Source organism: Malus domestica, chromosome 13 (genome assembly GCF_042453785.1).
Source record: "Malus domestica chromosome 13, GDT2T_hap1".
In the NCBI taxonomy this organism is placed as follows: domain Eukaryota; kingdom Viridiplantae; phylum Streptophyta; class Magnoliopsida; order Rosales; family Rosaceae; genus Malus; species Malus domestica.
This window is the reverse complement of record NC_091673.1, coordinates 23,256,728-23,273,149: the sequence shown is the minus strand read 5'-3', so window position 1 is coordinate 23,273,149 and position 16,422 is coordinate 23,256,728. Positions and strand designations below refer to the sequence as shown.

Genomic DNA, 16,422 nt, shown 5'->3' with positions numbered 1-16,422 from the left:
ATTTTTGGCGTATGCGATCTCGAAGCATATACAAACAAGTTTGATGGTTGGATCGTTGAAATTAGTTTCATAGAATTTGTATCCCATCAAAATGATAGATTCACTAACACTTAGAGTCTATTTATACTTTCATTAAGTTTAACATATGATTTTGTGGTATCCACTTGTGTAAATATTTTCAATTGACGATCAAATTCATTCATTGTATTCGTATAGGGTCAAGGAGTGTAGTTGTAAAAAATCATCAAAATCGGAGTTAAAATAACCGTTAAATCGTTATTTTTTGTTTTATAACCATCGAAAAGTTTTGTCTCATTACTTGATCTCTAAATGTTTGTTTTTTGTGATTTTTGGCGTAAATGATCTCGAAGCATATACAAACAAGTTTGACTGTCTGATTGTTGAAATTAGTTTCATAGAATTCGTATCCCATCAAAATGATAGATTCACTAATACTTAGAGTTTATTTATACTTTCATTTAGTATAACATAAGATTTTGTGATATTCGCTTGTGTAAATATTTTAAATTGACAATCAAATTCATTCATTGTATCCGTATAGGGTCAAGGAGTGTAGTTTTAAAAAATCATCAAAATCGGGGTTAAAATTACCGTTAAATCGTGATTTTTTGTTTTATAACCATCGAAAAGTTTTGTCTCATTACTTGATCTCTAAACGTTTGTTTTTTGTGATTTTTGGCGTATGTGATCTCGAAGCATATACAAACAAGTTTGATGGATTGATCGTTGAAATTAGTTTCATAGAATTCGTATCCCATCAAAACGATAGATTCACTAACACTTAGAGTTTATTTATACTTTCATCAAGTATAACATAAGATTTTGTGGTGTCCACTTGTGTAAATATTTTAAATTGACGATCAAATTGATTCATTGTATTCGTATAGGGCCAACAAGTGTAGTTGTAAAAAATCATCAAAATCGAAGTTAAAATAACCGTTAAATCGTGATTTTTTGTTTTATAACCATCGAAAAGTTTTGTGTCATTACTTAATCTCTGAATGTTTGTTTTTTGTGATTTTTGGCGTATGCGATCTCGAAGCATATACAAACAAGTTTGACGGTTGGATCGTTGAAATTAGTTTCGTAGAATTTGTATCCCATCAAAACGATAGATTCACTAACACTTAGAGTTTATTTATACTTTCATTAAGTATAACATAAGTTTTTGTGGTATCCACTTGTGTAAATAGTTTAAATTAATGATCAAATTCATTCATTGTATTCGTATAGGGTCAACGAGTGTAGTTGTAAAAAATCATCACAATCGGAGTTAAAATAACCGTTAAATCGTGATTTTTTGTTTTATAACCGTCGAAAAGTTTTGTCTCATTACTTGATCTCTGAATGTTTCTTTTTTGTGATTTTTGGCGTATGCGATCTCGAAGCATATACAAACAAGTTTGATGGTTTGATCGTTGAAATTAGTTTCATAGAATTTGTATCCCATCAAAATGATAGATTCACTAACACTTAGAGTCTATTTATACTTTCATTAAGTATAACATAAAATTTTATGGTATCCACTGGTGTAAATATTTTAAATTGACGAGCAAATTCATTCATTGTATTCGTATAGGGTCAAGGAGTGTAGTTGTAAAAAATCATCAAAATCGGGGTTAAAATAACCGTTAAATTGTTATTTTTTGTTTTATAACCATCGAAAAGTTTTGTCTCATTACTTGATCTCTAAATGTTGTTTTTTGTGATTTTTGGCGTATGCGATCTCGAAGCATATACAAACAAGTTTGACGGTTTGATTGTTGAAATTAGTTTCATAGAATTCGTATCCCATCAAAATCATAGATTCACCAACAATTAGGGTTTATTTATACTTTCATTAAGTATTATAACATAAGATTTTGTGGTATTTTCAATTGACGATCAAATTCATTCATTGAATTCGTATAGGGTCAAGGAGTGTATTTGTAAAAAATCATCAAAATCGGGGTTAAAATAACCGTTAAATCGTGATTTTTTATTTTATAACCATCGAAAAGTTTTGTCTCATTACTTGATCTCTAAATGTTTGTTTTTTGTGAATTTTGGCGTATGTGATCTCGAAGCATATACAAACAAGTTTGACGGTTTGATGGTTGAAATTAGTTTCATAGAATTCGTATCTCATCAAAACGATAGATTCACTAACACTTAGTTTATTTATACTTTCATTAAGTATAACATAAGATTTTGTGGTATCCACTTGTGTAAATATTTTAAATTGACGATCGAATTCATTCATTGTATTCGTATAGGGTCAACAAGTGTAGTTGTAAAAATCATCAAAATCGGAGTTAAAATAACCGTTAAATCGTGATTTTTTGTTTTATAACCGTCGAAAAGTTTTGTCTCATTACTTAATCTTTGAATGTTTGTTTTTTGTGATTTTTGGCGTATGCGATCTCGAAGCATATACAAACAAGTTTGATGGTTGGATCGTTGAAATTAGTTTCACAGAATTTGTATCCCATCAAAATGATAGATTCACTAACACTTAGTCTATTTATACTTTCATGAAGTATAACATAAGATTTTGTGGTATCCACTTGTGTAAATATTTTAAATTGACGATCAAATTCATTCATTGTATTCGTATAGGGTCAAGGAGTGTAGTTGTAAAAAATCATCAAAATCGGAGTTAAAATAACCGTTAAATCGTTATTTTTTGTTTTATAACCGTCGAAAAGTTTTGTTACATTACTTGATCTTTGAATGTTTGTGTTTTTTGTGATTTTTGGCGTATGCGATCTCGAAGCATATACAAACAAGTTTGACGGTTTGATCGTTGAAATTAGTTTCATAGAATTTGTATCCCATCAAAACGATATATTCACTAACATTTAGAGTTTATTTATTCTTTCATTAAGTATAACATAAGATTTTGTGGTATCCTCTTGTGTAAATATTTTAAATTGACGATCGAATTGATTCATTGTATTCGTATAGGGTCAAGGAGTGTAGTTGTAAAAAATCATCAAAATCGGAGTTAAAATAACCGTTAAATCGTGATTTTTTGTTTTATAACCGTCGTAAAGTTTTGTCTCATTACTTGATCTCTGAATGTTTGTGTTTTGTGATTTTTGGCGTATGCGATCTCGAAGCATATACAAATAAGTTTGACGGTTGGATCGTTGAAATTAGTTTCGTGTATGCCATCAAGTTCAATGGTGTGTGTATATATATATATATTTATTAAGTAGATTTAAATCTATTTATTTTGTACGTATAATTATTATAGTTTTTAGGGGTATAAAATTTAATTTAAAATTTAATATATATATATATATATATATTTAATTATTATAGTTAATATTTTGGGGGTATAATTATTATAGTATATATAATTATTATAGTTAATTTAATATATGTATATATATATAATTATTATAGTTTTAAACTTTTGAGGGGTATAAAATTGTTAAATTAATATATATAATTATTATAGTATTTTTTAGGGTTATAAAATTATTAAATTAATATTCTGCTTATCGTGTATCGTGTTACCCATGTGTATACCCGAAGCAACCAGTTATCTTAACAGGTGCTTATCAGGTTACCCGATAATACCCGATTCGTTATCGTGTCGACATGAACACCTGTTAATTTCGGGTCGTGTCGTGTCGGGTTATTGGGTCGTGTCAGGAATTGCCAGGCCTAGCTGACCCCTTCATGAAAGTTGTAATGTTTGTCATTATGAGTGATTGTATATTTTGTTTTACATTTTTTACACTTCTACAATAATTATTATTAATTTTGCCCTCAAATAAAAAATATTATTCATGAAGGTTTCGAGGATTTTAAAAATCTAAACGATAATGTAAGTGTAACCATTATGTACTCGTGGAGGAATAATTATGAATCATGAGTGTATATATATTCTTTCACATTTTTCATGCTTGTATGTATGTCTTCTTAGTTCTTGCCTATACAAATACTATATTAGTTTATTTTAATTTTGGACAACAACATGTTCAGTAAAATTTATCCTAGTAATGATAATAAGGAACTCTCATAATAAAAATAAATAATCACTAAAACTTTTTTATAATAATATAAAACTATATATTTAATATAGAATATATTGTATATATTAATATGGCTATTGTATTTTATAATAAATATTTTAGTAATTAAACTTTAAAATTATCAAAATAAATGTTTTCTTAACGGGTCAAAACGGGTTACCCGCGTGTATACCCGTTAAGAACCTGTTATTAACGGGTTTTCTTAACGGGTCATCCGATAATGACCTGATAAGTTATCGTGTTGACTCAAAACCCGTTATTTTCATGTCGTTTTCGTGTCATGTTAGAAACTGCCGGTCTACTTTACTTCGATATGGACACAATCCTTCCCGGAGTTTGACGAGTCTGCGTTATTTTCGGGAGCCTCGAGGCCATCTGCATTTTGTAATCGCAAGCCGAATAACTGCCCCCGCTGCGGAGCTTGATGGGCTGGAGTTGGTTCAAAATTACTCTGCATGGTCTGAAAGTACCGTGCCAACCCTGCCGTTTTAACGATATATATGGGGATTCAAGCGTCTGGCTTCAGGCTTCGGTTATGAGGGAATAGGCACCGTTTGTGTTTGGCATGGTTATGTTCTACAATTCTTACACAATGGCAAGCTGAAGAAGCTCATGCGTTCAGTTCGATGCCAGGAAGCTATTATTCAGGATTTGAACTACACATGTAAGAGTGTCTTACTAGTTACTTTTGATCAAGTGGGGACTTTTCTAAGTTGTCCTTTCAATCGACGCCATCATTGTAACGTAACAGTGCTACCAGAAGCTTGGCGGTGTTTTGTTCACAGAGAAAAAAATTCCGCCTTATGTTCACAGATTGAATTGAACCATACATTCAGAAACTACATGATCAATCGTCTTTGTACAGTCAAATGTATATACTTCGACGTGACAGAGCGTGTCAATCCAATGGCTATGCCTCCGTTTCTCAAGGAACATGATCACATCTCTTATTCAGATAAACCGAATAAATGAGAGGAAACGAACTGGAGGAAATATTACAAAAGGCAGAAGTTTACCATTGATTGTGCAGCATTCTTAAGAGACAAATACAATCCAAACGCAATGCATACCTCTTAACATTACGTTCCATAGATCAACAAAGAAAAGGAAACACTTCCCTCTACCAGGAGAGGGATACTTGCGGTTCAGTAGGGAACATTCTATGACTAGTCCCACAATTATTGTCAAACATTCTCTGATTACTCATAGAAACTTCCTGTATGGTCTGCCTGCATCCTCATCTTGCATGTGCTGTCATCAGAGAATACTCAAATGTTAGCTAATCAATTGAAAGCAAAGACTGGAATGTCGAAATTGTTTCTGCGGTGATAGTGTGGGAACTCACTCGAACAAGTAATCAACCAAACAGATAGAGATGCATTATAAATGTTTAACCAACCATAGCAACCATGCAAAATACTAGGGATAAATATACTGACTAGTAAGTAATCAAAGTTTTTGTAGTAGTATAAAAGAACAAGGGTAAGAGTACTTGATTCTTAATATTAAACCTATCTTTCAAAACAATAAGCCCTTCAATATTACTATTAACTTTCAGTATCCGAAGTTTTTGAAAAATCCGACTACTTTGAAGCCTTTACCCTTACAAGTGTTCATCTCTGAAATAAGTACAACTGAAAACTGTGAACATGGAAATACAGAAGTGTCCAACAATGAATATACAGTGAGATATAGTATGCAACAAGAATATAAATCACTAGGCTGGGGGAGGAAACGAAATTGGACAAAGGACAGGACTTTACAAAAAAAATGATATCCGGTAATTTGGCAACTGATTGCCGACAAACAAGTTCAAACAATGAAAAAATAACAGAAATGCATTTCATGACACCACTGATGCAGAAGGACAACTTGCTTCGCAAGAGCTTCCATACCGCGACCATACCTTCTAATATACAGCAGCAACAAACAAGAAAAAGAAAAACGATGCAAAACAAGAATCAAATAGAAAACTAACTTAAAACCTATAAACTTCATCTCCCCTTCCCCCCTAAAAGAAAAAAGTTATAAGGAAGAAGAAGATTTCAGGCTGGTAACATTAGATTTGATTAAGGCCCATAAACCCTTGTTCCTACAAAAAGATTTCCGCTCACAGCGACACCTCTTCTACTATCTATGTTAATCATTTACAAAGTCTCAGAGAAATATCACTTTAATTTCTCCAACAGAATTCACAACCCAACAAATGCTCTAAAACCCCCACAGTAATGGAGCTCTCCAAATATGGATAAGTAACCGAGGGACATTTCAGACCCATTTTCCCATCTAACCTAGCATTTTCTTACGATTTCAAAGCGAAAGAAAGGCTTCCCAGTCTGCATTTAACTCCTGCAACAGAAGGTTATTCATGCAGAACTCAATTTTATAAAAAAGATGGAATTTGATAAAACCCCTAAAAATGCCAGAGGTTGTTAGCTCAAACACTTCACAAATGATGATTCTACACCAATTTTACGACCCCCAAGCCAGACTAAAAATAAAGAAGAAACACCTGTTCTTTCCCCAAAACACAATTTGGGTCAAAACCCAAATGTTTCAACGTATCATAATTTGAGAAAATTGATATCTTAAAAGTCAAACAAAATCTGAAAATTATAAAATCAAATAGAAAACAGTCTAAACCGAGCTACTGAGGAATCAAAAACCAACATATTTGGAACACTATTGCGATCGATTAGGCAAAATCCAAACGGATCCACGGGATTAATTTCCAAAATTAAACAAATATATAAATAAACAGAAATAATTGAGAGAGAGAAGGAGAGAGAGGGGGTTACGAAGTCTCTGACGATGCCCTTGTAAACCAAGATAGGGAGGGCGATGCCGAAGATGCCAACGAGGGCGAAGTTGCGGCGAGTCCAGCGGAAGTTGTACTCGAGATTTTCTCTGACGGATCCCCACTCCTCTATGAACTTGTTCTTGTTTGCTTCCATTCCTCCCCCCATTTTCTTCTCCTCGCTGCTCTCTCTCCTCTCTCTCTCCAACACTCTGTCTATCCGCTCTTTATAGAGTTGTATCGAATTTACCTCAGAGCAGTTCCACCGGACACAAAATTGCCCAGCACCTTGTCCAAAAATCAGCCCAGCACCCTGTCAATCTGCTCCAGCCCGCAAAACAGCCTGGCATCCGCCCAAGCCAGGCAACAGACCAGCCCATTTTAGACAGACCCAAGGCCGGCCTATTTGGCTGGCGCGTGCAGCATACTCATGACTGGGCGTGAGTAGGAGACAAGGGTGTAGGCGGCGGGGTCCGCTTGTCAGCCCACTTGTGTTCACTCGGATTAGAGCTATTGGCCCTCTTCAGTGCCATTGGATTTCCAACGGCTAGTTTTTGTAGACCGTTGGATTTCCAATGGTAAAATTTTTTTAAATTTGACTTTTAAAATGGACAGTCTGATTACAGATCAACGGTCCACGTTTTTTTCACAAAAAATAAAAATAAAAATAATAAAAAAAGGCCCAACGGTCAGAATTATGACTGTTAGCCACGTGGCCACGCCTTGGCTCTTGAATTTGAATATTTTTCAAATCCAACGGTCCAAATTAATTAACTATATTAAAATTTATTAAAAATTATGAAAAAATATAGAAAAATTATTAAAAAAATACAGAATTTTTTTTTAAAATAGAGAAAATTTTTAAAAAAGTTTTTTTTTTCTTTCTATAAATACCTAACACTCATCTTCTACCTTACACCACATTTCAATATTTTCTACACCTTCCAAAGCTTTCATATACTTTTTGTGTGAAAAAAAAATACCAAAAAGCTCATCCTTAATTTTTTTTGTCCATATAAACCATACATCCCTACATCCATCTTAATCGTTTTCAAATCTTGAGTTTTTTTTTACAATGTATTCTTCAAGGAGAGTGCATAAACAATTTGTGGAGCAACAGAAAAGATTGTTGGCACAACAAGAAGAATTGATCAATCTCGAGGAAGGTGGAGGTGGAGATGAGGCTTTCACAATGGAGGAGGACTCAGATGATGACCATAGAAGGCAGAGGGCATCACATTCCCGCCGTGTCACGGAAGCTGTAGGTCAGATAGCCAAACCCAGACGTGCTGCAAACTTCGATAGAAAAAAGGAAAGACGAGGTAAAGATCTTTTGGAAGATTATTTTATTCCCAACAACGTATTCCTTAATCATGTTTTTAGACGTCGTTTTAGAATGCAACGAAGTTTGTTCAACAAAATCATGAGTGCTATTTGCAACCATGATCCATATTTGATGAGTCTAATGTAATTTCATTTTAGTGTGTTTTTTTTATTTTAGTTTATTTGATGAGTTATATTAATTTTATTTTAGTGTATTTTTTTAAGTTTATTTGAAATTTTATCCAAAATTGGTTAAAAATCTTATCCGAAAATAAAATTATTTTTTTATATATTATTTTTAAAAAAAATATAAAATATTTTAAATGGGCTGGGTGCCAGCACATTTTGTAGGGATGAAGATTGTTTGTGCCAGCGCATTTTTAGACTGGGTGCCAGCGCATTTTTTTAAGGGTGGAGATGCTTTAGCTTATTACTGTTCACTGGGGTATATTACTGTTCACTTGAGTGGATAAATGCGCTGGGTGCTGGCACAAAGTCTTTAGGGGTGGAATTGCTGTCAGGGCTACTACAGGCAATTCCTGACACAACCCAATAACCCGACACGACATGATATGAAATTAACAGTGTTCAGGTCGACACGATAACAAATTGGATCGTTATCGGGTAACCCGATAAACACCTGTTAAGATAACGGGTTGGTTCGGGTATACACGTGGGTAACACGATAGCAAAATATTAATTTTATAATTTTATAACCCTAAAAAATACTATAATAATTATATATATATATATTAATTTAAATATAAAAAATTGATGACCATTGGATCGGCTTAAATATACATACCATTCGATTTCTTAACCCGAAAATCATACTTTTTGACGAGATGAAGAGAATGGTACCTTTGTCGACTACTAAATCGTCGTGGTTTGGTCAGAAAATGGTTCAAAAGTAGCTAACTCAAGACCACAACCACTTTTGAGCCATTGTCCAGCCAACTCATGGCGATTTAGCCATCGAAAAAGGTACCATTCTCTTAATCTCGTCAAGAAGTATGATTTTTGTTTTTGAATCACTTGATTTTGTTGAGTATTGAAGAAATTATGAACGTATAAAGTTTACCCAGTTTTCGGCATCTCCGGCAGCCATTGGGCTTCCAAATAGGTATAATCTTATTCTACACTTTTCTATCTTCATTTTGATATATTATGGGTCAAATTTGGTTAAGAAACAATTAAGTTACGAAGCTTTGAAAATTGTCCAAACTTTTGGCCAAAAGCTCCGGGACACTTAACAAAGTTTTTAACGGAATGACCAAAATGATGGATGGTGGACAATCTCAGGGACCACTTTTATCGATTTGAAATGTTAGGGACCAAAGTGATGAGTTATGCAAATCTCAGGGACTATTTTGGCTATTTAGCCATGAAGGTATAAATAAATTCTAAATGTTAGTGAATCTATCGTTTTGATGAGATACAGATTCTACAAAACTAATTTCAACGATCCAACCATCAAACTTGTTTGTATATGTTTCAAGATCGCATATGCCAAAAATAGCAACAAAAAAAAACATTCAAAGATCAAGTAACGGGACAAAACTTTTCGACGGTTATCAACGAAAAATCACGATTTAACGATTATTTTAATTCCGATTTTGATGATTTTTTACAACTACACTCCTTGACCCTATACGAATACAATGAATGTATTCGATCTTCAATTTAAAATATTTACACTAGTGGATACCACAAAAATTTATGTTATACTTAATGAAAGTATGAATAAACTCTTAAGTGTTAGTGAATCTATCGTTTTAATGGGATACGCATTATACGAAACTAATTTCAACGATCTAACCGCCAAACTTGTTTGTATATGCTTCAAGATCGCATATGCAAAAAATCGTAAAAAAAAAACATTCAGAGATCAAGTAACGGGACAAAACTTTTCGACGGTTATCAACGAAAAATCACGATTTAACGGTTATTTTAATTCCGATTTTGATGATTTTTTACAAATACACTCCTTGACACTAGTGGATACCACAAAATCTTATGTTATACTTAATGAGAGTATGAATAAACTCTTAAAGAGTTGGTGAATCTATTGTTTTGATGAGATACACATTCTACGAAACTAGTTTCAATGATCCAACTGTCAAACATGTTTGTATATACTTCGTGATTGCATACGCCAAAAATTGCAAAAAACAAACATTCAAAGATCAAGTAACGGGACAAAACTTTTTGACGATCATCAACGAAAAATCACGATTTAACGGATATTTTAACTCCGATTTTGATGATTTTTTTACAGCTACACTCCTTGACCCTATATGAATACAATGAATGAACTCGATCTTTAATTTAAAATATTTACACTAGTGGATACCACAAAATCTTATTGTAGACATCAAAATTTTGGTAAATAAATGTTGACCGATAAATCAAAATTTCAACGTTCACGTGTCACATAAATTTTACATGTAGCGTGTGACTCAACGAAAAAATTGAAAAGAGTCGGAAAAGTCATCAAACAGGACACGTGTCAACACCTGGCAGAAACAACTTATTTCATCTGGAATATTATATTCAAAATTAGGCCTTGGAAATTTCTATAAATAGAAGGCTAATTCATTCATATAGGGGGACAAAATCATAATCAATTCACATTACACCAAAACCCTGAAGCTCTGAAACTCTAAAGCTCCCAAGCAAATCCCGAAGGATTAAGAAAGCTCTCTTCGTTCTTCGTCAACTCAACCTTCAAGATCAAACCCCAACGGCCATTCGAAGGAACTTCCACCAATTCAAGATCAAGCCCCGACGGCCCTTGAAGAAAGTGTTCATCGTTCATCATCCGTTCATCCTAAGATCAAGCCCCTATGGCCCTTTGGATCAACAACATCAACAAATCCACACATCCAACCGTTCTTCAAGATAAAGCCCAAAAGCCCTTGAAGATCCATTCATCAACTGTTCATCAAGATCAAGCCCAAAAGCCTTGAAGATCCGTTCATCCAACCGTCCTTCAAGATCAAGCCCAAAAAGCCCTTGAAGATCCGTTCATCACCCTTCAAGATCAAGCCCAAAAACCCTTGAAGATCCATTCATCACCGTCATTCAAGATCAAGCCTCAACGGCCCTTGAAGAAACTTTCAACCGTTCATCCAAGATCAAGCCTCGACGGCCCCTGGATCAATCGTAGATCCACAAATACACACCTTACGGAGATCGAATTAGAGGATCAAATTTGAGCGAGATTGTAACCCAAAATTATCAAATACAAATATTATTTTGTACACGTTGTTCTTGCCTCGTTTGTTTCAGGAAAATTCTGTGTTTACAAATTTGGCACGCCTAGTGGGACAATCTCTAACTTTCATCTCTTTGTCCGCTCAAGGAATCTAAACACACCTCAAAGTCAATGGCATCAAGCAAGGGATAAGTCGTTCTCGCAACCACCAAGGGAAGGATCCTGAGCACTTCTGCCGCGAACGGACAATCCATTGGCGCCACAACCGCTCCTCAACATGCCACTTCAAAGTTGGTGCTGCTAAAGGAGCAAGAGGAGCATCAAAGGCGTGAGTCCGTCACCAACCTGACCTTGCTGGGGGCACCGAAGCATGCTGCTGAGGCACACAAGATGACATCCTAAAGCAGCCAACGACGTTCTTCGTCAGCATCCTGGATGTCTAAAGGAAAGTCACGTCTATTGGTTACACAAGTCATGACCATCGGCGTTACCTCCATTGAAGAACAACTGGCTCAAATGAATGAAGCGATCGCAAGGCTAACACGGATTGTGGAAGAAAAAAACTTGCAAATCACTGCACTTATCAACCGACTGGAGCCGCAGGACGGCAAGAACCCCGACCCAGAGGATGATCCACTAAAGAAAGGAGCTGGCGAAGAAGGGGAGCCTCCGGTGAAGAAAATCGATGTGAAACCGGAGCCAGACCAAGCAGCGGCACTCATGGGATCTCTTTCTATCCAACAGCTGTAAGAGATGATCACCAACATCATCAAGGCGCAGTACGAAGGGAGCTCACATACCTCATTGTTCTACTCAAAGCCATACTCCAAGAAGATTGATGCCCTGAAGATGCCAAGGGGTTATCAACCACCAAAGTTCATGCAGTTTGATGGAAAAGGAAACCCAAAGCAGCACGTTACACATTTCATCGAAACTTGCAACAATGCGGGGACGGAAGGAGACTACCTCACCAAGCAGTTTGTGTGCTCGCTGAAAAGAAATGCCTTTGAGTGGTACACAGACCTAGAGCCTGAGTCCATCAACAATTGGGAGCAATTGGAAAGAGAATTCCTTAACCGCTTCTACAGCACCCGTCGCACTGTAAGCATGCTGGAGCTGACAAGTACGAAGCAATGGAGAGATGAGCCAGTCGTGGACTACATCAACCAATGGCGCACTCTAAGTCTTGACTGCAAAGACAGACTTTCGGAGACCTCATCGATCAAGATGTGTGTTCAAGGCATGCAGTGGGGATTACACTACATCCTTCAAGGCATCAAACCACGGACCTTTGAGGAGTTAGCCACCCACGCCCATGACATGGAGTTGAGCATCGCCCATCATGGGAAGAAAGAACTGATCGCCGACTACAAAAACGACAAAGTTCTTGGGACAAAGGTGGAGAAGGCTGCGTGGAAATCCACCAAGGAAGCAATGACGGTCAACACAGCTCCCTTCAAAGTCTCTACACGAGGCAAGGCGATTCAAACCAAAGCTTTTCGTGATCAAAAGATGCGTAGACGCACTTTGAAGGAGCTTGAAGAGAAGACTTATCCATTCCCCGACTTTGATGTGGCTGCCATGTTAGAAGACTTGTTGGAAAAGAAGGTGATCGGTTTACCTGAGTGTAGATGGCTAGAAGAGATGAATCGTATCGATAGTCCAAGGTACTGTAAATTCCACTGTTTCATCAGTCATCCAACGAAAAAGTGCTTCGTACTAAAAGATCTCATCCTGAAGCTAGCACAACAAGGGAAAATCGAGCTTGACCTCGAAGACACAGTTGCGGCATACACTACTACTATTGTGTTTGGATCACTCGATCCTGTGCATCTCTGAAGCATGCATGACCATTCCCGTCAATGTTCAAGTCACACGGCACCTCCTACACAACCATCACCAGGGGAAAGCAACCAAGATGCATCTATTGGTGATAAGGAAGGGTGGACATCGGCGACCTACAAAAAAACGGGAAAGCCAAGACCACAAGCCACAAGGCCAAAAGAGGAGCCTAAACCTGCCCCTCGAACTTCAATCTTCGACAGGCTGAATCATTCAAAACCTAGAATTTCGGCACTTGATCGCATCAGTGGTCGAGACCGAACTTCCATCTTCAAAAGGCTTAAGACGCCAACACCGCAAAGATCTGTCTTTAAAAGGTTATCAAAACCTAAGAAACAAAGCGGCACAGCTAGATCTCCTCCGCAATGGTCGACTTTAGACAAACTTGAAGAAACTAAGAAGCCTTATCGAAACAGGAAGACAACGCCAAAGGAAGAAAAACTCGACAGTTTAGCAAGAAAAGACGATGTTCAAAGCTTGATTCCTTCTACGATGAAGCGCCAAACAACTTTGGAGGTCAACACAAAAGGACCACTGAAGGTAAGGAGGCGCACCATCATCTACACCGGCCAATCTTTATGCCAACAAACCCAAGAGGACCGCACTGAAAAGGAGGCCCAAGAAGACAAAGAAGACGAAATCCCGGAAGAAGACGTCACTTCCGGCTCTGTCAACTTAACATCTTCATCTCAATTGCTGGGAGCATGCTCCAAAACCATGCCAGTCAAGCCGAGTGAAGTTGAAGGATGGACTCATGTCATTCCAAAGAAACTGCACAAGAAGCATATGTCTTCTCCACAAGTGCACCAATCAGAAAGGGGGCAAAGCAGCTTTCGCCAATCTCCAAAGCGATGTGAAAGTGTTGAAGATAAGGAAATTTCAACATAAAGATCGACCATGTGCGATCTCTTCTTCCTCAGAAAATTATTCAGCTACTCGGTCAAGGCTCATTGCTATAAAGATTGTGAGGAAAGCATCTCCAGGCAGCAACCATCTCTTCCACAAGGTCACCAATGGGAAAAGGGGCAAAACAGCTCCTGTCAACCCCCAGAACAATGTGAAAGTGTTGGAGATAATGAAACTTTGACACGAAGATCATCCATCCCTATCACGATGTATGACATCTTCCCAGAAGACTTCTTCAACTACTCAGTCAAGGCTCTTTGCTATGAAGATTGCAAGGAACGACTCTCCCGGATCGCTTGACGAACCAACAACACTCCTCGCCTGCATGAGTTAAAACTGCAAACGGCACAAAAAGAAAATACGAAAAATATGTATGTATTCGAACTACGTTTTGACTTGATCTCTTTCTTTAGAAGGGTACGTAGACAGCTTGATCATTCAACTTCGAGTTCAGTCACCTCAAAATAAAAAAATAAGTGTTTTATTAAATAGAGTCAATTTTATTACAAAAAAATGAATACATATGTTATTATGTATTTACAAAACAAAAAAAAAAGAAAAGGAATATACAAGTATTATATATATATATATGTATATATATATATGTGTATATATATATGTATACATAACTCAAAAGCCGGGCCCTTGTCAGCGACCCATCCCTATTTCTCATCGGCCCACAGTGCGGCCCAGTAGCTCACTCTCCCATTTCCTCATGAGCCATGCCTCGAAGTCAAGTCCCCAGAAGCTGCACCAGGCTCGGCTTCTTCTTCCTCTTCCTCTTCGAGTACCATGGCGCCAAGCTTCTAATCATGGCGCAATTCCCAGAGGCCGCCGCCTCCATTGTCTCCTTCAAAGTTGACTCCGACGTCGTCTCGCTCAACGGTCGTGATTTTCTCGAGACCGACGTAGAAATCGACGACGACGGAAAGCTTCATGTCAAGGTTTGGAAGTCCAACGCATCAAGGCAGTCGCTCTCCGCAATGACGCCTCGACCGTCGAACCTCACCAGCGCTGAGATTTACAGCTTGAGCTCCTCCCGAAACCCGACGCCGAGAGGCTCCAATTTCAAGCCCTCCGATTTTTACTCCATGATGGGAGTCCAAGGGTTCAACACCCGGCACTCCAATTTCGGACCCGCCGACTTGTATTCGGTTCAGTCCTCCCGCGGTCCGACTCCCCAACCTCATCCCAAACCAAACACAACACTCTCTTCAGAGATGCAACAGAGAAGAATGCCCAATTTGGCATTATCCTGGTCTTTCTGCTTATCCGGATGCCATTTCAAGGTGAGGCGGATGTAGTTTGTCGCCATCTGCACGACCGAACTCAACTACTTCACTCCGGTAGCTCTCCGCGATAGCAAACGAATCGCTATCGCGACTCGCCGACCCGGTAAGAATTTCTGACACATTGAGCTCTTTGATGTCGAATCGAAGACGTTTTAGCCGATGTTAGAGATCCTGAACCTGAATTTCCACCAAACCCCATGTGCTGCACATGGTGCGCACACCCGGAACAAGTTGGCCTCCACATACCTGTTGCTATATCCACTCCCTGCCAAAAACGTATACCATATCAGTAAGAATGATCAAGGTCGGAGCAAACGGTTACAGTGGCAAACAATTTGGTGATACAACCAAAACCAAGATCTTTGTCGGAGGATCACCGTGGGAGACTCGAGTCGACACCATGAGACGCTATTTCAAGCAGTTCCGAGATCCTGGAGGCCGTTGTCATCACCGACAAGTTCACAGCAAGATCAAAAGGCTATGGTTTTTCCCTCCAAACATCCACTTTCCGGCCCGCTCCGCTCGACCCTATTCGGAAACAGACCCCCCATTTCCCCAATGTTGCTACCTGAGCAGCCAACTCCTCCAGGCGAATCTCATTCATATCCGCAAGCCCATTGATTCGTCCACCGACGTGAAGAAAATAGCACCAGCAGCAGCATCGGACTGAAGAAGAACACAAGCAGCTAGCCAAGGGTGACAGGGATTTGCTGAGGATTTTCTCTTGGTCAGAGCTCCGCAAAGCTTTAAAAAAAAACAAAAAAAAAAATGGTGGAGCTGCTCTCGTCGTGCCCTCGTCCACTTCAAGGCCGAGACTTCCTGCATGCACCACAAACTCCACTCTTTTGTGTTTTCTTCCACGGCTGCGTCAAGCTCCAAGCTCTCGACCAACTTCACCTGCAACGGCAGCATCGTGGTGCAGGTGGTGGTGCTACAGTGCATCATCTGGTACATTCTCCCCAACAACATCGTGGAGCAACAAGCAGAGCGAGAGAAACG

At 37.8% G+C, this 16,422-nt stretch overlaps 1 protein-coding gene across 1 annotated transcript; it reads right to left on the bottom strand.

Moving 5' to 3' along the window:
• Window positions 1-5,039: 5,039 nt before the first annotated feature.
• LOC103417520 (uncharacterized) lies at window positions 5,040-7,150 on the bottom strand. Its single transcript, XM_008355699.4, has 2 exons — window positions 6,845-7,150; window positions 5,040-5,297 (listed from the first exon to the last, which is right to left on the bottom strand). The coding sequence occupies exons 1-2, from the start codon at window positions 7,010-7,012 to the stop codon at window positions 5,250-5,252; spliced, it is 216 nt and encodes a 71-aa protein (XP_008353921.1). The 5' UTR covers window positions 7,013-7,150; the 3' UTR covers window positions 5,040-5,249.
• Between the last annotated feature and the right edge of the window lie 9,272 nt (window positions 7,151-16,422).

Excerpts from the sequence above, each read along its gene's own strand:
- LOC103417520 (XM_008355699.4), bottom strand. The coding sequence starts at position 7,012 with ATGGGGGGAGGAATGGAAGCAAACAAGAACAAGTTCATAGAGGAGTGG. Across the intron at positions 5,298-6,844 it reads AGGGCATCGTCAGAGACTTC|CACATGCAAGATGAGGATGC; the intron begins GTAACCCCCTCT and ends CTCTGATGACAG.